Below are 24,722 nucleotides of genomic sequence, written 5' to 3'. Positions count from 1 at the left end.
CAATTTGCTAGAAACAGCATCTGTGCTGCCAGCAGCTGCCTGTGTTTCTATGTGCTCTTCAATTAAAGTGTACATAGAAAACAGCTCCCTTGATGAAGCACAGGAAGTCACGGACTGCATCAATGCCGTCTTATAGATAATATGATATTTCTGCACTGAATATGAATCTGTTAAAATTGGCACATGTGGCATGCAGAAACACCATTTAACCTTTAGTAAGGGGGAACATGCAAGAAGAAAGGCGATGCATAACCTTCAATTTACACCTTCAGCTTTACTGGGGGCATGAAATATGTCACGCATTACCATAACAGGTGACCTCAAACATGTCACGCAGAATGTGGTTCGTGATAACATAAAGATTCCCACTGCAGATATTCCCTGCAGATAAGGGGCATGCTCACTGGCGCTGTGCAGGGGCCCCCTGCAGTAAAAGTCTTTGCACTGCATTGCATATTTACAGACAATAAGGGTATGTGCGTACACTCTAGTCGATAACCCACACCTTTTAGCGTTGTAATGAGTCCTCCGACTGGGAAATGTTGGCCTAGCTTGAACTTTCAATGGAGAGACATTGAGATGGGAGAATGTCATAGATGGTAACATCAGGCAAATGTCCATGTTCTGACTAGAATGAGTGGTAAATGCCCCTGCATGCTTGTAATTTCAGTGCCATGGTAGTCCAAACAAGCCCACACATTCCTCTACTGCTTATTGGACTGGTTGGAGTCTTCTAACATATGGCAGCCTTGGTGCCCTTTCTTCTAAGGGATCTGGTCTTGAAAGTTAAACGTCACCCGTTTATGATTCCAGTAGAAGAGATCTATATTAACCTGTACCTCCATTGCTAGTAATATTAATGGTTCCCGTTCAAATGCCGGATTTCAAAGTTTTGGAAGCAGCTAAAAAGTAAAAAGACCAGGAAACTTGATTATCCGACACTTTTGCTTTGTTATATCTGGCTTGGGCAACCAACATTTGGTTAACTGGTATTTTTGATTATCCGGCACCATTTGTATCCCAATCCGACTTTCCCTGTACTTTTAAAGAGGCCAACACACAGGTGTTTAGTTCTTCTGATAGAGACTTAGGGAACTTGATTTCAATGTTTATATTGAAGCTTGGCTACCTTTGGTGGTCATTTTTGCATCACTAAGTCCTGTAATGCTACTGGATATGGCTGTGTCCCGAACACCTTTCATCATTCCTTTACCAACTTTAGGATGACAATGTGTAGGGAATGGGGATCTTATCCTGCCACCTCAGTAGAATTTACAACATATTTTCAACTAGAAAGTACTGCTCAGCCACAACTCACGCTCCACCACCTCTCAGCCTCATGGAACACCTACCTAGCATGCAGCCAGCTACCCCACAAACGTGTGCCTCTGGAGCTTTGTACTTCCACCAAGAAAACCTGTGTCATTGTTATGCCTTTTTACTAACTCAATCAACTGTTGAACCTAGGTGTGCCCATGCCATTCTGCCTTTCTATGCCTTACTATATCCCTTCTGCTTAATGCATTTCTGTACTTTTGGTAAACTCGAATCCTGGTGTGCTTTTAACATCTCTACACCCTCCATTTTTGGTACTCAAGTGTTTCTATTACATCGGGTTTCTTGCTTTTTTGGCTACTAGGTTGCCTGATGAGTTTGCGTTTGTCTCTCCTCGATCTTCCATCCTTAGCTCTCAGCGACCCATACGGCACTCACCATCTCTCCTATCTTTTCTAACTGCTATACTATCATCTATCTTCCCTCTCTCACGAAGTCTGGAAGGAAAAAGTTTTTTTTTAAAAGACACCCTGACCACTAACCCCAGTCTACCCATTGCAGACACTTACGTCAGCGCAAATTTCAGACAGATTATCACTGATATCCTCTTTTCTGTCCCCTCTCCAGATCTTTGGACTCCTTATCTTATCTCTACTCTCTCTCCTCTCACATCTTCACCCATCTTCACCCATTAATGGTGGCACTAGATGGGAAGTACTCTTGGTGAGCGTCTCATCATCAAGGTGTATCATTAATTTCTAACACAATGGCACTATAACTCAACCCAACCTCCTCCTCTTCGACCAGCGCTTGCTGTCCCTCATCAACTTCCTTCCTACACATGATACTCCTCCTTCCTCTCTCTCTGTCCCCCCTCTCTCTAAGACGCCCCTGTACCCTTCACTGGAAAATCTTCAAAGGCAGTGACCTGCTGTAGCTAGCCACGCTTAATGCTCGCCCTGCTATCAAACACTCTGCTGACATCAGCCTCCTCCTTGAAGACCTTGACATCGACTTGCTCTTACCGAGACTTGATTCAAAGCCAGCTCAGTCCCTACTTTTGACTCCCTTCTCCTGATGGCTACAATATCATCTCCAAGCCACTCCCTAACGGTGCTGCTGGTGGGGTCTCCCTGATCACACCTCACCACCCCACTCTCCTGGTCAGACCACTCCCTCCTCTCCACTCACCTGGGTACTCTCTGCCCGCACCTCACCCAGTTCTGCCAACCTTGTTCACAGACATCCGTCTGATGAAACGTGTGTCAGATGCTGCCTTCACATCCACCTTCAGCCCTCCTCTCCCCCACTGCAGACTCTACCTCTGATTCCGCTGTCAGAAACCTCCATTTTGCCATCACTAACACTCGACATTCTTGCCCGAGTCATGAGGATCTGCCTTCAACATGCCACCAAGCGTAACACCTGGTGCGATTCTGAACTTGCAGCCCTGAAACACAAGTGCAGAGCTGTGGAACGGAAGTGGCAGGCCTCAGGTTCACCGTCCGACAAACTGGCATGTCGCCTTCTGCAAAGGCAATACTGACTCTCCATTTGTTCCAAGGAAAGGGCCCACATCCAGGCTTGCGTCTCTGGTGCATCCAACAACACGGCTGAACTCTTTAAAATCTGCAAGCAACTAGAAAACCCTTTCACAGTCTCGACCTCGCCTCTTCCCTCTTAGGCCCTCTGCAATGCATTGGCCACACACTTCATTGCAAAAACTCAGGACATCCTGAGCACTCATTTATCCTTTTGCCCCGGCAATCCTCCCATCCCCCTGCCACCTATGGCCTCCCTGTCACGGCCCTTAGGAAGCGCTGGTCGCTATGGTGCCGTTGGGCCAGAAAGTACGCGGCGTCCATTTTTTCAACCAAGATGGCGACTACAGCGTTTGGTAGCAGTCTAGCTGTTGTGTATCCGCACGGCAACCTGACTCCTCCCCCTCAGCCGAACGCCGCATATCAGTCCCGTTTGTCAACAAGCAGGTGCGTTGCTACTCCAGCATATCAACGCTACGTAAGTTCTGACCTAGGCTGTGCCTTTCTGTCCTTACAATACTATTGTGTTTATTGACCTTCTCTTCTGTTTCCTTGCCAGCTATCCCTATCCCCATGTCATAGGATAGATACCGCTGTACCTTCATCAGCAGATCGAACGTTATCTCCTTCAAGGGACGCTTCCGGGGTTTCTTGGATATCCGAACTGGAACTTCCCTCGGTTACATCCGAGGTACAGGGACCGGGTAGGGTAATTCTGTTTTCCATCTGTTCTTAGAGATTAGTTCTAAATTTATTTTCTTCCTTCCTCAAGCTAAAACCTCACTTACCGTAAAACAGTTATCTACTTAGCTGAACCACAGTTCAGCAGACAATCCGATGCCTCTAACAGGTACTTCTTATTCTCTGAGACCCACGTACCTTTGCTTCCAGTATCTCTGCTCATATTCACCCCCTTTTTCCTGTTTAGTGAAATCTTCCGAAAGCTGAATCCCCGGTCTTTGGCATCACCATTGCCCAGCCCGCTACAGGTGCTTGCTCCATCTTGCTTCCCTCTTGCATTGATTTCTCTGTTGAGTCTAACTACCCATTACCTTTGCCTAACGTGTCTCTTTACTTTTCTGACATTAAACTACACGATACTCCCTACCTTGAGGTGCCACAACTAGAAGATATCAGAGGGCTGACGAGGGAGCAGACGCACTGGGTTTTCTTCCCACTCGAGGGTTTCCCTGGGATTTCTCTTCTTTTCCAGGGCTTTTGCCACGGGAAGGAAGGGAGAACCCAGTGGGATTCATTACAGCTACTTCCTATCTGGTATCCGGTTTCAAGTAGTTTCAAGATGCCTTCTTTGCGGGTGAGTCCACTCTAAGGTTTCATTCCTTGTCACCACCACTGAAGTTTATTGTTCACCATCATAATTTACAGTTGTTTAACACTCCCATCCTCACTCTGCCTTTCTCTCGTCTTTCTTTCCTATCACAACTGACGAGGTCACTAGATTTGTCCACTCTATGAAGGTCACCTCCAAACAGGTCTCACCCAGTTCTTCCAGAACTATTAAGGACAATATCGGCTCTCTTGCCCCTGCACTTGCTGATTTCTGCAATCACTCTCTTGCTACTGGGTCTTTCCCCTCTTTCCTCAAATACTCTCTTGTGTGCCCTCTCTTGAAAAAACCTTCCTTGGGAAACTCTTGGAGAAACTGGTCTTCCTCCAACTGACCCAGCATACTGAGCATTCATCTTTTCTGTTATTTCAATTAAATGATTTAAAATATAATACTCATGTGGCATTTATTGAAAGAGTCAAAAAGAATAAACTATATTCAGAGTAAAATGTCTTAACCAAAACCTCTTATAGTTTAAAGCATTCCAGAGTAATCCTAAAAAGTAGAGCAGTCCAATGAAGGAGGAAAAAAACATTTAATCGTTGATCTATTAAAGGTGAAAAATAACTCATTCAGAACACAACGCATTTCGGATATAGCTCCTTCAGGTGATGTTGGACTGCTTCCCGATAAAGTTAAAGTCACTAAATTAACCCTGTGTCTATCATTACATCAGGTTCTGTCTAAGCTTAAACTATCGGATCACTAACCTGCCACGAAGACCTTTATTCACAAGACAAATCTTCACAGAACGTCTACCAACCTCTACGATCAAAGACAGTGATTATTGCCAGTTCAAAGCACAAAAAGGCACGGATAAATGAGCCAAAAAGGCTAAAACAAACTCAGGAAGAGTGATGGTCAAAGCAATGCTAACCAGCCATTTCCACCCATAACTCCCACACGTGGGTAAACACTAAAACGAGGAGAAAGTCTAAGCACTTCAATAGTACTAGCGAGACTCCACAAGTATTTACAAATGATACAAATTCCAGTTCAGAATAAAGAGATAAACGCCAATAAGCCAAAAGTAACTCACCCACAAAACTGGACAACTCAGTGTTGAGCCAGCGATTCCAGTATTAAATGTGCTGACCACACACGGGGAAAATTCTATAAATACAAAGAACAAAAGACTTAATCCTGGCAGAAATAATCAAAGACACATTTTACCAAAAGGCTTAGGCAGAACTCATAAGAAACGCGAGAACACGAAGGCTAGAAGCAGCCTCCAATTCCGTGTTCGTTTAAACTCTTCAAAAAAAGTCACATGATTTGCGCACCTCTCAACAGCGTTGGACGTGCTGACATATTCAAACGGTGTGACTATTAAAGTCTAATACAGACTGCTTGTGGAAGGTCAAAATGCACATATGTCAATGTTGGAAGAAGCCCAATAATAAACTTCATTCATATTCAAAAGGCAATATACCCATATACATTGCAAAAAGGCTGATATTACGACAATAATCTCATATTCGCAAACGTTTTGAGGAGCATATCCAATAGGAATTGATTAATACAAGTGCTCCATCCAGTGGATAAAGATAATATAGCTTGGTTATTATTTAATAGCTCATACTATCAGTCTAATAGTTAAGAGACATTAGAACGAAAGGCAATAGTCCTATACTTGTCACAAAGTACATTACTCAAAAATTATCCAAATAGACCTCATAGCCAAACGACTGTTTCCAGCCCCAATACCTTGTAAACTGATTAGATTGACCTAGTTTGGTTAGGGCGTCTGTTTCTATGTTATAGATATAGGTGTTTTAACCAACACTCGCTCAGCCCAATGTCAAGGAGCTGCCTCTTTATATGTACAAGCCACGGTAGTTGTTTTCTGCCCTCCTGGGACATGAGGTCTTCAAGGGCCTCTCTGTATTTACACAGGTTTGCATTTGACCAGAGTAGACCCTTGCCCAGTAATAGACTGGCTTAGCCTTGCAAATGGTGTCAATACTCTGTATATTTGTTTCCAAATTCACTGGAAGGTTCGGTGCGCTTGTTGTTAAGCCCAGAACACGCTTCAGGTACCTGCTCTGTACGATTGTTAGATTCGAGCAGATAGTATCTCTCCAGAGATCATACATTAGCTAATACCTAAGAGCCTGGCCTGGCTCAAGGGAAACCCTGACTGCTCTGCAACCGTGCTCCGTTGAAAATGTAGCTAGCGCTACGCTATATCTAGCCACTGTAATGCCTGCCCTAGCTACTTGCCCATTCCACGTACAATCCTCTTTAACCCTCCTAGATAATCATAAAAGTCTACCTGTTCTATGTAGCATTTCTTTACTTCAAGCCTTAAGTTCGAATATTTCCTTGTTTTTTGACCCCTACAGACCAGAGACTTTTTTTGTAGCAGTTATGCTTAAGTAAAACAGTTATAGTCACTACTTAACTTACATAATTCCATATCTAATACCCTTATTGCGACTTCAGAATTAAAACAATTCCTCACAAAGGTAGTTCTTTCTTATCTAGGATATCAGAAATTGACATTGATTTGCCAATCTGACGAATCATATTAAGTGGCACATGCCTAACTACTATAGTTACTGCCTTTTTAGCAGCAATTAAAACATGTTGTGGCACATTTGATAATGACACATTTTGCACTATTATTATAAGGTTGATGGTCTGCTCTTTAACCATATGACAAAGGACACTAACGCTGGAGTGTGGATGTCCTCCTCTGATATCTTTAACATGTTTAGATTCTCTTTGAATGTTGTAATATTATAAAACATTCTTCCTTCTTACACTTTTCGAGAGGCCATTTTAATGCAGGGCTTGATTCATTTACATGTGGGTGGCCTCCTTCGAAGTACACAGTCAAAGACTATGCATCATTTTCTCCCACACCTGGAGAATTTGCCTGCTTCAAATTTTGTCAATCAAGCTTCACACCTCACTGCAGACTCCTAACATGATCCTGTCTGATGTTTCTTGTTGTCTTGGCTAAAGGGAACTTGGCCAAGCTCTTGGCTGGTAGACCTCATATTTTGCTACAAAGGAATGCAGAATGTAGGCAGCGTTTTCCAACAAGACTTATTGTTTTGAAACATACCTGCTTTCTTTCCATTGGTTCAGAGGTGTTAAGGAATAATTTCCAACCCATCTCTCCCTGTGATTTTTTTTTTATCTTGATCATCCACAAAGGCTGCAATGGTGGTCTCTCCACAATGAACAATACCAGTACAGAATGGTTTTACCTGCCTAAGTGTACAGAGTGACCCACAGAGAGACTCACACTTTCTAGTGATGGTGGACCAGTGGTCCCGGTACCCAGAGGTTGAGTTTGTCCCATCATTAGCCCTCCAAGAAGTAATTCCAGTAATCTAAAAAAAAATTGCAACCCACGGCTTCCCCAAGGAGGTGTGCTTGGGCAATGGGTCCCCTTTCCAGAGCATGGGCCTAGAAGAGATTCTAGCCAGAAGAGGCATCAGTCATAGAAAAATAACACCTGTGTGCCACGCGCGAATGGCAGAGCGGAACGCTTCATGCATATGCTCAACAAGTGCTTCCGCATAGCGCATGGACAGGGTCATGAGAGAAGATGGCCCTCTTCTAATTCCTCCTTGAGTATAGGACGACCCCACACTGCTTGACGGGAGTAGCTCCAGCCGAGGCCCTTTTCCGAAGGTGTCCACGAACATTTCGGCCCGTCTTGGAGGGAAGAGTTCCAGGAACAATAAACAACAAAGAGATGCAGGCCCAAAAAGAAGTGACAATCCAGAGAGAGATCAACAAGCGAGGACTAAGAGACCACGACATAGCTGTTGGAGACACAGTCCTAGTGAGAACTCGTCACTCAGAAGGGAAGCTCCCTCTCCCATACAAGCCCACACCGCTGAACGTAGTGCAAGTGCAAGGTTTGCAAGTGACATCCGCCGATGACCATGGCCTAGTCACGCGAAACTCAAGCTTCTTCAGGAGTCTTTCAGCCACCCTGGATGCCAGCCAAGCATGGACAAAACGGGGACCTCACAGTTCACCATCCTGATGCCGATGACTGACATGATGAAGTATTGGGAGACCCCTATTCTGAAGCAGCTGCCGAACCAACACCAAGGGAGCCTGTACATCTCCAAGGACCGGCCCCTACCAGCGGGGCAGAACAGCGCTACCCCGCCAGAGACTCGACAGGCCCTCTGGTGCAATTCAAAGACTACGGCCTAAAGACTACGACCTAAGCACCCCAGAAAGACTCACTCTGGAGATTGTGAGTCGTTCAAGATGCGGGAGTTATGTACCTGATATGTTTTGTTTTAAATCCAATTTTACCTGTTTGCTGGTTATAACCTGTTCGGAAGGCACAAGGCCTGTTATAAAAATTGGGAGGAGAGTGGTGTCATGTGACCTGCGGCATGACGCATTACATCATGACGCGGGGCAGAGAATAAAGAGGTCTGTTTCACTCCCATGCGGCATACCGGAACGGGGCCTGTCAACCATCAACATTGTGTCTGTGTCTCATTGCGCGGTGCACAGAGCCCCATAACACTAACAACGGCTTCCAATTCCTGCCCAGTTCGGTACCTGCTATTATAGCAGATGCCTAAAGGATGTGGGTGCTCTGTGCTAGATATGAAAAAAAAGCTTGTGACCTGAAGAGAAATCAAAAGCTGCAATGTAAAGAGTGACATAGCTTTTCATCTGAATTTCTTTCATTTGACTTAACTGTGCAAATTCAACTTTGGTCACTTCATAGCAATCAAAATAAACAAACAGATAGTAAGAAACGTGTAAGCGAAGTATTTGGTGGAAAGAAAAAGGTCTAATATGTATTATGGGCTACACCCCTCTTTAAATGAAGAAACAAATACCAAAACTGAAACAAAACAAAAGTTGAGTTTGCACAATTAAAAAAGTTCACTGAAAAGAATTGCACAGATTAAATAACATGGATCCACACCCTCATGGAAATCATCTGTTACAAGGGAAGTTAGAGGTTGTAATGAGAGCGCAATTGTCATGCTAGACAAGGACTGGAGTGTTCCTTATTGTGATCCTCGGAAGTCCTGAAGACAGTACACCACCCACCCACAGGGATCCCATCCCCAGATGCTCTCTTGGGACTATGCTGAACCCATGGAGAACGCGGAAGCAAGACCACGGGATGTAGAGCAAAGTACCTCTGAGCGTGGTCACGCTCCGTGCACCACCACACCATTGGCCCCATTGTGCATGACGCGTACTCCACGTCGCTTGGCACCCACGTCCTGTCCTGATGGATGTGAACGCTGGAGAGCCGATGACGTGGTGCGTAGCGCCATCAGCGTCTCCTGTTGCCATGGCGCTCGAGAGCCGATGACAGGCTCCATAGCACCAGCAGCTTCTCTGGTCACCCTGGCGCATCTTCTGGATTCGCCAGGGTGTGCAGTACGCCCACAGAAAGGGATTAGCCCGTGGGGCCTGTGGGTTAGATGTGTTGTGACTTCTCTACCTTTTTGACTTTTTAGAACTAAAATACTGTGGCAAATTACAGTTGTGTTTTATCACTACGTTTTTAAAAACATTTTTGTATGAACTTCTTTTTTAATGATTTTATCTAAATGTATTGCTTGTTTTCTATTTTTTATATTGTGACGAATCCAGGGAGATTATCTCTCCCCAAAGAGGAACCGCCACCTTTGGGACTGGGGTGGTCAAATGCTATGTTTAATACCCCCTAGGGGACAGGGTAAGCAGTAGTTCTCTGGCAGTGACTCGCCCTTAGGGGACAGAGACCCTGATAGTCATCATCCCTCCCCCCTCTTACTAACACCTTTACAGGGTATAGGTTTTGTAATAACGATATACAACCTTTACTCATGGCTGGCTGAATTGGCTTCTGACTGTATATATGCCCAATCCTCCACAAAGAAAGAGGATAGACAAGTGAACAAGCCCCCTGAAGGACTGTTTGTGAGATAACCAATCAGAGTGGAGCCTCAGCAGCCTCGTGGAGTTTAACTGCGCAATACAGGCCAAAGTCGGTCTGGTCAAAAACAGAGTGCAAACACCAGCATTCACGTGCCTTTACGGGACGCGCTATAGGAATGTGTAGCAGGTCACAGCAGGAAGACAGTGCCGCCCAGTGGGCAGAGGCGGAGAGATTTCCAAAGAGCACTTCTGCAGGATGCCCGGTACTTGCTTGCTTAATGCCATGCAGTGGGATCAGCACTTAGAAGCTGCCACAAAGCAGCGAGAGACAAGCCCAAGAAGAGCAGTGCAGCACCCAGTGAAGAGTCACATAAGCGGCTCCTTGGTACCAGTGGTGGTAGGGAACCTCAGTGGCCCTCCCGTGGTCACTCAATGATAGGGGGAAGTGGGTGATCAAGTGAGAGACGAAACCAGAGCAGTGAAAGAGAAAAATGGAAACCCAGAGTGGGCAGTGAGAAGAAACTGAACCCCAGAGCGGGGAAAGAGAACGATTGAAGCCCCAGAGTGGGTAAAGACTGAAAGCATAGAGCGAGGCGTGGGAAGCATCTGAATTCCCGAATGGGGAAAGAGAAAGATTTATAGCCAAGAGTGAGGAGTGATGATACAGACTGTAATGCCAGAGTGGTCAGAGAGAGGACGACTGAAACCCCAGAGTGGGGAGAAAGAAGAAACAGAGCCCAGGAGCAGGGAGAGCCTGAGAAAGACTGAAGGATTTTCAGAGTGGGAAGAGACGGAGAGAGACCTGGGCAGGAACCACGGAACAACCTTCCAGCACACTAAGAACTGCTTTTTTTTACATGAAATGGGCAAAGGCCTGTACTAAAGGGGACAGGGAGGGTTCAGAAGCCAGAAGTCATACCTGATAAAATCTCCCTCTCATATTTTTATTGTTTGGGTGTTCATTTGAGATTGGATAGTGAGCAGGACAAAATAGGATTCAGGAAAGAGGGCTTAATTATAATGTTACCAACGTCATGACTGTTGGGTGTTACTGGCGCCACCCCAGCGCTGCCCGCAAGCCCCGGATCCCCAAGGACACAACCTCACACGTCCTTGCGGTTCGGCCTTCCCGGTCGCTCTGCGCATCCGGGAAACGCCCCGTTTATTTATGCTGCATGCGGCAGCGTGCAACGTCACGCTGCCGCGTGCGCGCCACATCATCGGGCAGCGCCACACTCCTCCTTTTTCAGGAGGACAAACAACAAACATTAAAGAACTATACACTGCAAACCAAAACACTATATGTCTATAAAAATTCACATGTCCCGTTCTGAAAAACCCCTTTATTAACATCCACCCGGGTCCCCTTACTTAACCGTTCCCATTGTCAGGATGATCAGACACCTGTCCCAGAATGTAGTCGCTGAGGTGAGCAGGTTTCCCTCGCCCAGTCCTCTGGGGGTACCTCCTACTCACCTCCGGCACGGGTGTTCGGTCCATAGGCATTCCCCGGGCCGGGGACTCAGGCAGACATGGTGATTCTACTTCATCCTCAGGGACGACCTCCAAGTCCGGATCAGGGGGTGGATCAGTCCTGGGATCTCGTAACTTCTTAAAGAAGCTCACATTGCGAGTTACCTCAGACTGGCCATCCGATGCAGTCACCATGGATCCCTTGACCGCAACAACGTCCAGCGGCTCCGGCTCATACGGTAGGGCGAGCTTCCCATGGGGATGTCTATTTCGAATGAGGACCTCATCACCCGGCTCCAGCCGCTGTGGGCGAAGCCCCCTCCGAAGGTTCTCCTGTTCAATCCTTATTCGCCGGTCTGCCTCGACCTGTTGATTTTCAATCACCCCCGGTTCTTTCTCTCTGACCTCAGGTAACAGCCCCCGAGGACACCGCTTGAACAACGCCTCTGCCGGGGCCACTCCAGTGGATGCATGCGCCGTGGTACCATACACCCTCATAAACTAGTAGAGGGCTCTTTGGAGGGACTGTCCATGGCCCTGGGTGATCCAAAATGTCTTATTTAAGGTTCTCATCATCCGTTCGGCTTCACCATTTGCCCTTGGCCAGAGAGGCGTTATCTTCCTGTGCACCACCCCATAGCTCTCCATCAGTTCCGAGAACCGTTCACTCTGGAACGGCGCCCCGTTGTCTGAGCACACTGTATGTGGGAAGCCATGGGCCGCAAACACCTTTTCCACGGCCACCACGACATGCTCAAACGCCACTGACTCTACGAACTCCACCTCGGGGTACCTCCAGTATTCATCAACCAGCACGAGGAAGTGGGTGCCCATCGTGGTGGAGCCAAAGTCTGCATGAACGACTTCCCACGGATGCGTCCCTCGAGGCATCGCCTCCATGACAGGTTCACGCTGCAGGGGTGACGCCGCCTGACACCAAACACAGGCTGACACGAAATCGTCCACCTTCCGCTCCAGTTCCGGGAACCACACTTTCAGCCTTAAGCGTGCTTTGGTCTTGGCAGCGCCCTGGTGACCACGGTGTGCAAGGGCAATCACGTCCCCCACCTTCGACTGGGGCACCACAATTCGATCTCCCCGGAGTAGAAGGCCGGATGTTGAGAACGATAGCTCCTTCCGGACCTTCCATAACTGCTCCAGTCCAGTTCTGGCCTCCTGGGTGCGCCCCGCTAGTGCCTCCATCACCGACTTCCAGGATCCCTGCTGCATGGATTGCCTTAGAATCCTGAAACACTCGTCATCTGCTGCAGCTGTCTAAAGTTCCTTTAAGGGCATGGCATTCGGGGTGGGGGCCTCCACCACCACCCAGACATGCTCTTCGGCCTCCTCCGCACAGGTGTCATAGTCCTCCGCCCCAGGCGCCCCTGCGTGTCTGGAGAGATAGTCTGCCACATTGTTCGCCCCCGGCCGATACACCAGGGTGACTCCATATTCCAAGAGGGTGAGCATCCATTTCTCAATTCGTGCTGGGGGCTTGGAGGATGACCCCGCCAGTATGGGAATCAATGGTTTGTGGTCCGTCACCACCGTCATCGGGCGTCCAAGAACGTAGAGCTGGAAGTGCCTGCAGCCCCAGAGTACGGCCAGCGCCTCGCGCTCAATCTGCGAGTATCGTTGCTCCACCTCCGATAGCGCCTTGCTGGCGTAGGCCACCGGGCAGACACCCCCATCATGGTCGATCTGTGTCAGCACGGCGCCCAAACCAAACAGACTGGTGTCAACAATGATCTCCGATGGTAACACAGGATCAAAGAAGGCCATGGTGTCCTCTGCTGCCAGGGTGACCCTGATGTCGTCAAAGGCCGCTTCAAGCGGGCCCCAGTTCCAGATGGTGTCTTTTCTTGTCAGCGCCCTGAGCAGTTCCGACCTGGAGGCAAGATTCTGGATGAACCGTCCACAGTAAGTAACCATGCCCAGAAAACTCTGCACATCCGATACGGATTCTGGAGGCTGCGCCTTTCTGATGTCCTGGACCTTCTTAGGATCAGGTGACACCCCCCCTCCTTAAACACAAAGCCAAAGAATTCTGTTGATGGTTGCAGAAATTCACATTTCTCCTTGTGGAGGGTGAGGCCCAGGGACTGCAGTCTCTCAAACATCTTTGCCAGGCGTCTCAGGTGGTCTACCTCCATTCTGGCAAACACCAGGATGTCATCGCTGATATTCAGGACGCCCTCCAGGTCTGCTAGGGTGCCCCTGATGATGTTTTGAAACACCTCTGCCGCCGAGGACACCCCGAAACTCAGACTCTTGTAACGGTACAGACCTCGGTGGGTGGTAAAGGTAGTAATATACCTCGACTCAGGGTGGAGGACGACCTGGTGATAACCCGCTCGGAGGTCCAGCTTCGAGAAGAAGCGAGCGCCTTGTACCTCGGCAATGATGTCGTCTATCGTCGGGGTGAGGTGTCTTTCTCTTTTGATTGCTTTGTTCGGCAACCTCATGTCCACACAGATCCGGACGGCATCAGGTTGTTTGGGTTTTCGTGCCACCACAATTGGGGATACCCAGGGAGTCGGACCTTCCACCTTCTCTATGATGTCGAGACCGACCAAGTTGTCCAGGTCCTTGTCGACATGTTCACAAAGGTGAAAAGGTACCCTGTGATGTTTCAGGCCGATGGGCTGCACAGATTAGTCAATGTGCAACCTCACTGGGTCACCAGCCATCTGTCCAATCCCTTTGAATAGTGCGACATATTTCTCCAGCAAATCATTGATGTCTTCTAAATAGACAGAGTACGCAAAGCTGACAATGCCAAGGGCCTCCGCCGCTGCACAGCTCAGCAAGGTATTGTTGCTCACTGGTGTCACATAGAACTGTGCAGTGATTTGGGATCCATCATGCTCCACCTTCGCCACGAAGACGCTGTCTAATGGGATAGGGTCTATGCCACCAAACGCAAAAATGCGGGCCTTGGGTGCAACCAATTTGGGAGGCCGGTTCATGGCGTCAGAGTGTCCACGGGCCATCACATTGACAGACGCCCCCGTGTCTACCAAGACCGGGACTGGAGAATGGTTTACCTCCACCACACATCTTGGCTGTCTCCTGTTCTTTCCTTTCAGGACCTCCACACTTGAGAAAAAGAAAATATTCTCTTCCTCTTCTTCGTCAGCCTCCTTTGCCTGGACATCCTCTTCGCCCTGGTCCACTTGAGCGATGTTGGGCGGTCGACCCTGGCGAATGAAAATGGGCTGGGCGGGGCCTCGCGGCACCAGCACAGGTATCGCCGCCTTGCACACTCTTGAGAAATGGTCTGGTAGCGGACACCGTCCACAAGTTTTTACGGCTGCAGGGCATTCCGTTGGGTGGGGCAGGTCATAGCCACACTTCTGGCAAGACTCTCCTGCCCTCCCAGCTCTGTCTTGGGGGCCACCGCCAGGTCTTCTGGTGCCCCTGCTACCGTGCCACATCGTACACACCTCCTCGGTTTTGATGTAGCGCGACCCAGCCTCCATTGTCGCTGCCCTCACCTCGGACACCTCATGGCACCTCCCCAGTTCAAGGATGCGTGGGAGTGTGATTCCGGGCTCCCTTAGCACTTGTCGCCTGAGCTTTCCTGAAGAACACGCCTGTATAAGCATGGTCCTGATCATATCTTCTGCATCACCCCACGCGCAAGCTAACGACAGGCGCCTCAGGCGACCATAGAAAGTGTCCAGAGTCTCGTCCTCTTTCTGTTTGGCGGACAGCATCACGAAGCGCTCATAGTCCGCGTTGGCTAGAGGCAGAAAGTGAGCTTGAAGGGCAGCCTTCGCCTGACCGTACGACCCATCCCCCGGCGGAAGCGATTCAAAAATTTCCTGAACTGAGGGCCCTGCCGAATATAACATGGTTGCCAGTCTGGAGTCATCATCAGCCACTTGAGCGGCTCGAAAGTACATGTCCAGGCAGTCGACCCACCTCTTCCATCTGGGCCCCAAGCTGGAAGGTGGGCCCGAAACATCAAACTCCGGGAATGGCTGCAGGGCCGCGTGTGCATGAGGCTGGGCCATAGCCGGAGGAATCTGTTGGACAACGGGTACCACTGCTGGCTGCACAGGAGGTAGCGGACCTGGAGGACCTGCCTGCCCAACTGGAGGCTGCTGCACCTGCTGTACTGCTGGTGCTGCTGCTGCTGCTGCTGGTGGTGCACCGTCTTGATCCTCGGTGTCACTCATGAGCTCGAGCGCACAGGCACCCCCAGTGTGGAAAATGGGGGCCGCAACTCAGACTCAAACCACCTCCAGGGAGGAAAACAGTCACTGCAACACACCTCTGTGATGATGAAGAGGATGAAAAACTGTAGGGCCACCAGCAGTCACACTGAAAAAGTCACTGTAACACACCTCTGTGATGATGAAGAGGATGAAGACGGTTTCAGCCTGATGAAATAGTAAAGTCACTGCAGCACACCTCTGTGATGATGAAGAGCTTGAAGAAGGCTCCAGCCCTCGACTGTTCCAAAAATTGAGACAAGAAAGAATAATGGGCTATGCAGGCCGAGCCATGTTAGCCCTCCTCCTTGCTTGCACTCGACATAGGAGACCCAAGAAAATGAAAAAATCACACATTGGGCACATGTGTATGCAGGTATAGCTGCCTGCTGACAGAAGTTGCAAAAATTAGGTCTGGATTCACTTCAAAGCTCAAACCGGAGCTTTGTGAAGTTCCACTGCCTGATAGACAAAATGGCCGCCAGCCACTTGGGTGACACACTACCCGCGGCTTGAAACGAAGTCTTAATCCGACCTTGTTTCGGTGAAAAAAATGTATATCAATAATCACCGCCGGGCCCAGGCATCGTCTCACCCAGTTGTCACCACTGTTGGGGGTTACTGGCGCCCCCCCCCAGCGCTGCCCGTAAGCCCCAGATCCCCAAGGACACAGCCTCACACGTCCCTGCGGTTCGGGCTTCCCGGTCGCTCTGCGCGGCCGGGAAACGCCCCTTTATTTATGCTGCACGCGGCGGTGTGCAACGTCACGCCGCCACGTGCACGCCCCGTCATCGGGCAGCGCCACAATGACGAGCACCCTTTAGACTTTCTTTGTTGGAATTGGTATTGAACCTGTAGAGTTAGGGAAAGATTATGTGAACATTACAAGAATGAATACACCTCTAAACTATGACTCGTTGTCAGAGACCTGGTTCTCATCTTCCACAATATGTCTGTCACCTTCGTTCTTTTTTGTGTATGCTCAGTTGGGGGATTTTCCACCTTCTTTTTCTTCCCTTGGCTAACCCTCCTACATTGTCCTTTCTTCTAAATTTCCCTGCATGCAATTTCCCAATGTTTCCCCATATCTTGTAACCCTAAACGTAACTCTCACACCCCGTTGTTCTTTTTAAATTTAGTTGTTTTTGTCTTTATTTGGAAAGTTAAAAAGGACCCTCATAAAAGAACAAGAGGTATAATACAAATCGGTGAACAACATGATACGTGAAAAAATAAAAGAAGCACGAATAGGTGAAAACAGTAAAAACGTGAGTAGCTAAAAACAATATAAAGAAATATATAATTAGGAGCACACTTATCCAGCAGTAATAGTGCACTTCCAATGTGAGAACGCGCAGCACAGCAGCTTGTTTGTTGGGTAAAGGATAGGTACTTTAGGTACAGGCCAGAACATTAGAAATGTGTACAATCTCATGTCGACATACCATCACAAAAACAAGATGAAGTCCGCTTACGTCTGTCTTTACATGGGCATTTGCTCACCACTGAAGGAATCGGGAGACAATTAGCTCTAAAGAGATTCAAAAGCAGACAGGCCTTAGGCATATCCTCAAACCAGCACACATAAGTGTCCTTAGTGAAATGTAGGTCAGAGTTAAATAGTGTTCCACTGAGACCCTGCACATCTCGATGTCATGTCATTGTCTATTTTTCCATTTTGGGTGCTTTTGGTAAGGGAACAAACAATTCGGAAAGACCCAGCAGATTGAATTCCTTTTTTCAGGCTATACAACCAGGCAGCTTTGGTGTGCACTCCTATTTTTTCCACAGTCTAGCCCAGAATTGTTGAGGTTTTCTACTGATTGGGTCGCTAATGTAGTTTAAATCAGCATCTAGGTGCATTAGATATGATGGTGCACCCTTCGCCCCTCCCCCCCAAAAACCTTGCGGAAATGTATTTTCTTGCATATGACTTGGGCTATAGACACATAACCCCACGCTTCAGCACCATAGATGCCTGATGAATTTGACGTTGCACTGTAAATTGGTCAAAATGAGTTGAAGGTGAGTCCTCCCAAGGCCCTATCATAGTTAAGAATAGCACTTTTTACTTGTGCCAGCTTGGCGACTGAGCTATTGACATGGACAGCTCAGCCCATATTACTGCTAAAAACTATTTCTACGTAGGGAAATTGGTTGACCTTTTTCAATCTGCAAACACACGCCAACACGATGGGTAGTTCCCCTTTAAGCCTGCCTACGCCTATTAAGTTGGATTTTTTTTTGTTCAAAGCAAGAGATCGAGCAGCCATGAATTCAGTATAGCTGCTCACCAGTTTTTGGAGGTTATTCCTTGTACGAGCCAGCAACACAACATCGTCAGCATCTAGAATACAGATGTTCCTAACAGCCATTGTTGGTGTGTTTTAAGTTCATTAGTTCAAATCATTGGATAGTGAGTTAACAGAGAGATTGAGCAAAAGCATGGCCCGCACACCCCCCTGGCGGATCAAACATGATACGCTAAAATGCCAAAGAGGCATTGCCATAGTCGTCCAACCGAACCCTTGGGGAGAGATTGCTATGTAATGCAATTATCATATTTAAAAGTGTCCAATGCAGACCTTGTAGGTGTAGCAACTCCCAATATATTTTGCTGATTAATGCTATCAAAGGCCGAGCTCAGATCCATAAACCCGAGATAGATTGAACACTTAAATCCCAGAATATATTCATCTAGGATGAGTCTGAGGTTTAGGGATTCCTCAGTGGTCCATGCACCTTCTCTGAACTTGCATTCTTCTTCCGCAGCAATGTTATTGATTCAAACGCATGCATTCATGCGGTTATATATGACACTTCCCATCCATTTTGCAGAAGGACCAATTAGTGAAATTGAAAGTTATATTTATAATTATAATTAGTTATTTATAACACGCTTAATACCCAGAGGTTTCTAAGCACGGACTCAGAGATCGAACCTGTGTTGCTCCGCATAGTCTTGCTTCCAAGACGACCACGTTGCCCCTGAGCTATCCTCCCAAAGTTAGCATTTAGGGTCTGTTCCGTCAACGTTCCTAAAATGGTAGAGTAATGGACTTTTCCCCTAGATATCTGGGATTAGATTCCTAATCACAATCGTGTTCATAATTTTAGTGATTACCGGAACCCAGATCAAATTGTTATATTTAAATATATCAAGCAATATCATGCAATATATATCAAGCAATATCATGTCTGGGCCCGGAGCTTTCCCATTAGGTGCTGAGAAGAGGGCTTTCTGCACTTCATTGAGAGTGAATTGATCAAATAATTGCTCGCTAAATGTCAATTCTCAGTATTCCCAAAATGTGTTTGCTAAAGTGGAACTATAAGATTGCACTGAGGGATTGTACAGGCAGCTAAAGTGCTGTACCCCGGCTACAGAAGATGGCTTATCACTGTCGTCCCTTTGGACAACCTCAAAGCCCGTAGGCACAATTTTCCACAATTCTCTCTTATTTTTATTTCGAGCTGCAGCCTCTACATTTTGCCGGGCTTCATACTTCCAGAATGTGTCCTTCCTTGGCCACGTCATTCCTACATGGATCCTTTCATATCTGATCCTTTAATATTTTTAGGAGAGAAGTTTTATTTTTTCTACAATGTTTAGTATACCAATTAGGATAATACTTCGGAAATTGGCTCATTGGAGGCTTGAATGTTGAAAACACTCTTGCAGTTTTAGAGATTTTGTTCTAAGCATCCAAGATTGAAAGAAACAGTGGATGAACTAGCAAGACAGAGTTAGCTATTCCTGATAAATTAGCATTTATACATTTGTGAGAGATTGTTTATGTAAAGCTTTACACTGTCAAGGGGACCCCTTGGTCACTCCTAGGGGAGATTTAGTGAACGGAATCAATGGCGTATGATCGCTATCGGGAAGTTGAATCAAACAGAAGAAACGTAGCCCTGGCAAAGCTTACTCCCCACATCCGTGTTTGTCTTCTACTCGTCGGTGTGATCGTCATGCTAGTAATATATTTTAGTCCGAATAATGGTCTTATTTTCATATTCATCTTACAAAAATGTTCATAAGAACGGAACGCGAGTCTGCAGTCAAGCTCCAGCAGTAGTTTTGCCAAAAGCAAGTTCAATCTGGTTTGTTCAGGAGCAGTTGCGTTGCTGAGGGGGTGAGGAGGGTCTGGGGGGGCTTTGGCCCCCCTCTGAAATCCTGACCCCCCATCTCCCTCCCACCTAAGGCGAGCAGTGACTGTGTTCTCTCTTTGTGGTGTTTTTTGCAGGGCTCAAATCGAGGGTACACGCGGGGGATGGAGTCCACCCACTTTATTCAGAGGGTGAACTCAATCCCCCCTCAGCTAAAAGAGAGACATTGGATGTTCCCTTTGAATTTATGAATTAAAGCCAGGTTTGTAGGCCAGCCACTTCAACACTGCACTACATAACCTGATGAAAAATGACAAACAACTAAAGGTGAAATATTCCATTTCGGTACTGCAAGTCGCGGGGAAAACCTTTGTATTGGTTATTGGAGTTTAAATCATGCACACCTTTTAACGTTTTCAAAAACACTATTAGAAGAAAATATCCTGTCTTGGTTTTGTGTGTGTGTTGATGTTATGAAAGGCAAATGCCTTTTGTCCTGTGTGGGTGGTTATGCAAAGCCAATTTAATGAAATGTGCATATTTCACCTTGATATGCTATTTTCTGGCGATGTCACATCCCATTGCGTTTGTTGATGAGTCCCCCCACTTTAATTTTTAGGACTTGGCCCCTGGATTTGTAACACTCACTAAGACAAATGTATGCATATTGCACAGCAAATACTCTCCTTTTGTCTCAAAGCTAGAAGTGATCTTGGATGCATACTGGCATCGGAATGAACATGAGCACGAGTCACTTCGCAGGTGTTCCTGCCCGGCTTCTGCACAGCGACCTCCATAGTGTGCAGAGCAACTTGCAGCCCCTCCAATCAGAATGTTGCGCACAAAACTGCTAATGATGGCCATTAGTCAATGAATGGTTTCGTGCCTGCATTCTGATGGGAGGGGAGGTTCAATGGGGTGGGAGTAGTTGGTGTGCGCAAAAGCCTTTATGCAGGAGTGCTTGTGATATCACACATTACCTTTCATAGTCGGCCCCCCACTTTTGACTGTGGCCCCCCTACTTTTGTCTTTGGTCCCCTGTGTGCCCCTCCTAAATTTGATTCCTGGAGACCCCACTGTTCAGGAGACACTGAGGCAACCCTAATTAAGTGGTGAATTTAGCGCCATTACATCATTTCCAAAACTGCTCCAAAGGTCACCTTCAAGAGAACCATGAGGTAGGGATGCAATTCAGTGGTGACATCATTTTTCATGCAAGAACTGAGCATGGTCAGCTATAGACATGGATGCAAAGCAGTCTAATAAAGATGTGTATTTGTTTTGTTTGAAGGCCATTGAAATTATTCACTGAAAACCGGCGAATTGGACTGCGAGGGGCAGATGTACATAAACTAGCTCAAATAAAACAAACACAGGATTTGCTATATTTATTCAAGCTAGTTTGCAAAGCGCAGGCCCCGTTTGAGTAAAAAAAAGGGAGCTGCGCATTTCTCAGAGAGGCTGGACAGCAGCGTAAATAATCCACTTCCTATCTCCCTTGAATGCATTAGTGTTGGGTGCGCGCCCTCGACACTCATTCGTGGCTGGATCCCCGACCGCACGTGGTTGGGACAGGACCTTAATGCCAGGGTAGGGAATGAGCCTGTCGAGGATTGCCATGCTCCCCACTCAGTGCTTGAAGTGTGCTAAGAAATTGAGGAGGGCCCTCATTTGGGGGCGTGGCGTCCATGGTGGGCGTGGCCTAAAAAGTGCACAAACCATAGTAAGGTGCACCAACAAATATATAAATGTAGGTAAGCATTAACACTATAGTTTGTGGACTTTTCAAGCCATCATTTATAAACATAGAAATGGTACATATTTCTGTTTATAAAAGGTGGCTTGAAAGTGCACAAACTATAGTAATGTATGCACACTTGTGTGCTTACCTTACTATGGTTTGTGTACGTTTCAAGCCACCTTTTATAAACATAGAAATATGTAACATATAAAAGATGGCTTGAAACGTACACAGCGTAAGCCATCGTTTATAAAGCGTTGAGGACGGACAAAACCCGCGGTTTCTTTGTCTGTTGACAAAGCTTTATAAAAGATGGCTTGAAACGTACACACTTCAAGGCATCTTTTATAAAACTTTGCCAAACGGAAAAAGATGCCTCAGACTTAGTGATCTGTGCTCTGCTCTCCACATAGATCACAGAGACTGAGGCGTCTTTGACCCTCTCCGAACCCGCAGGCTGCGTGATCTAATCTGCAGATTAGATCACCGAGCCCGTGGGTTCGCTGAGAGTCACTGACCTGGGGAGGACAAACAAAGGGACCATAACTTACTCTTGTGGCCCCTCACGCAAGGGGTCCCAAGAGGAAGTTACAGTGACTGCCATAAAAATGGCAGGCGCATCTCCCGTCGCGGCTACGGCCATGGCGGGATAATGTGTCCCGCCATGCGTGGTGGGACCGGGGGGCCCTGGCAGGGCCCCGGCTCATCCCCACTTTTTGGAGACTGGCAGGGTCCGGCCCTGGCTGGCCCCGGCCCACTTAAAGCACGTTCCCCATCCCCTTGCAAGTCTATAATTTCTGTGCATTTCAAAGCGCATCTTGTTTTTGAATTTCAATTCTAAAATGTGTCGAAATGCCCTCTTATTTGCACCACTGTGCAAAGGGAGTGAGTCATGGCATCTGAATGTGTGCATCTGTGATGAATAGGAGCAACATATGTTGGAGCCAGTCATCAGATGCATGGGGCATCTAATCATTCTCCCCCATAAAAGTTCAGCAAATCTGCCACATGTCGCCCTGATGGCATTAGTTGAAATGCCTGTACAGTGAATGAGACCAAACGCCATCTTACTGGTCAGTAAAATGTTTCTTTAAAAATATATATTATTTAGTGATTTGTGGTTTATTTCAAACCTTTATCATACAAACATGCTTTGTTTAATCCTTTCATATCCAGACCCGGTTAGGGAATATGTGCTTCCAACCCTCATAATATTTCACGCTTCAGAATGCCAGAACATGTTCCCATTGGCATACTCTAATGGATGCATGTGGCAACAGTGAGCCATGATTTGCCCCGGCGCTGCTTATGAACGTCTTGATTTTTATACTGAATCTTTATGCAGGAAATAAAGCACATTAATTAATGACAAGCATAATTTGAAATAAATCATTTTATTTGTATGTTTGCATAGAAAATATATATCAGTATGGTATTGAAGTCTTTCAAAGCATCTGTTTATAAGGTGTTAATTTGTAAGGATATCCCCTAGCAGGCTACGTGGTTACCTCGTGTGCAGTATTGTGGAGGGTATGCACGTTTTGTTCCGTGCAATGTGGGTGTATATGTCAAATGATTTCTCTCTTTATTTCTTATAGTAAATGGAAAGTCAGTGATCTCCGTCGAGGGAAGGACCCCGACTCTCTTCACTTTTCACGTCAATGGGGACAAGCAGTCGGGCCTGATGACCCTGAACAAGAGTGGGATGAAGCTGGAAGTCTACCCAAAGGAAACGGGGACTCATACGCTGCAGATCTATGCCAAACTCTTCAGCTCGTCAAAAAACAGCTATGACAGTGTGCTCGAGTACAAAATGGAGTGCAGCTCTGTGGACAAGAAAATGAAGATCCCGACAGAGTTGAAAAATCCAGTGGGCCCAAGCTGGCTGACAGAGAAGGAGGGGTTCCACCATCCATCTCACCCTGAGCCAATCATCCACACCCCTGATGGGCGCTGTTCTGTCAGCTTCACACTCAATGAAGACCTGGATGTAATGGCCACACTGCACACGGATGACATGACAGTGACGGAAGACATAAAAAGAAGACATATATTTAAATGCATTCTAGAAAACCAGATTGTGCTGAAGATTCAACTCCCTCAGGCTGGAACTTTTGTCCTGGGCATCTATCACAAGAACAAAAAGCATAAGGGAAACAGCTATGACTACGGGTTCAACTACCTCCTCTCCTGTACTAATGCGGCAGTCAAGTGGCCGGTCTTCCCCCTGACGTACGCCTCCTGGCTGGAAAGCTACGAGCTGGTCGAGCCAACCGCTGGCGTCCTGCCAGCCAACCGCAATGTGCACTTTAAACTGAAGGTCCCTGGGGTGAACTCTGTGTTTGTTAAAGGCAAAGGGGACTCACACCTGACTCTGAGTGGTGATGGCTACTGGGAGGGATCCGTCAACACTTCAGGGTGCCGAGATGTGAATGTCATGATTGAGGAGACCGGCAATACAAACTACTATCACAGCATCCTGAATTATCTGGTGGAGACCCTTTAACAATCCCTCCGATCCCCACCCACTCCCAGAACAGGAGTTTCTGATGAGCTTTGTAATGGTTGAGTACAAAAAAATGAACAATCCAATGGGGTTGAGGGAACAAACAGACTGCACTTTTGTCCTATTGAAATCAAAAATTCTCGGTATTTTTTTAAATATTAAATAATATATGTCCAAGTGATTAAAATGTCCTATCACTTATTATGTTGTGCAATTGATATGTTGCCGGATCCTTGAAAAATGGAGGATAACCAGGCTGAAGGATAGTCTGCAGAGAAAGGTTTGGAGGTGAGCTTTGAAGATTTGGGGCGTAAATAAATCAAATGTCAGCTATATTTATTTCTTTTGTTTGTTCGGGATATTTGTTTAGCACAAATTTAGTTTTGAGAGCCAACACGGCGATGTGCAAGTAAGGGAATTGTAAAACTGTAGAGCGATCCAGTTAGACAGAGGGAGCAATAACTGATGGATGATTGGCAGAGCATGATAGAAAGGGGATGGGGAGGAGGGTTGGGGTGTGGAGACACATGAATGAGGGATTCTAGATGAGGTGAAGCTGTTCATGGAGGAGGTGGCTCTTGAGATCCTTTCTGAATGATGGGGGCCAGACTGATGTTGAGGGGTGGCATGTCATAGT

At 47.0% G+C, this 24,722-nt stretch overlaps 1 protein-coding gene across 2 annotated transcripts in view; it reads left to right on the top strand.

Moving 5' to 3' along the window:
- LOC138491514 (kyphoscoliosis peptidase-like) overlaps nt 1–24,349 on the top strand; it is a 336,578-nt gene extending 312,229 nt beyond the window's left edge. The window contains exon 15 of one of the 2 annotated variants that reach the window (XM_069618052.1): nt 23,178–24,349. In XM_069618052.1, coding sequence (XP_069474153.1) covers nt 23,178–24,085 — 908 coding nt within the window. In that variant the 3' untranslated portion in view covers nt 24,086–24,349. The remainder of the gene's footprint in view (nt 1–23,177) is intronic. The other variant, XM_069618051.1, reaches the window with a different exon arrangement.
- The last annotated feature ends 373 nt before the right edge of the window (nt 24,350–24,722 follow it).

Source organism: Ambystoma mexicanum, chromosome 10 (genome assembly GCF_040938575.1).
Source record: "Ambystoma mexicanum isolate Mex_15411 chromosome 10, UKY_AmexF1_1, whole genome shotgun sequence".
Lineage (NCBI taxonomy): Eukaryota > Metazoa > Chordata > Amphibia > Caudata > Ambystomatidae > Ambystoma > Ambystoma mexicanum.
Note: the sequence above shows the minus strand (reverse complement) of the source record. Positions and strands in the feature narration are given on the sequence as shown.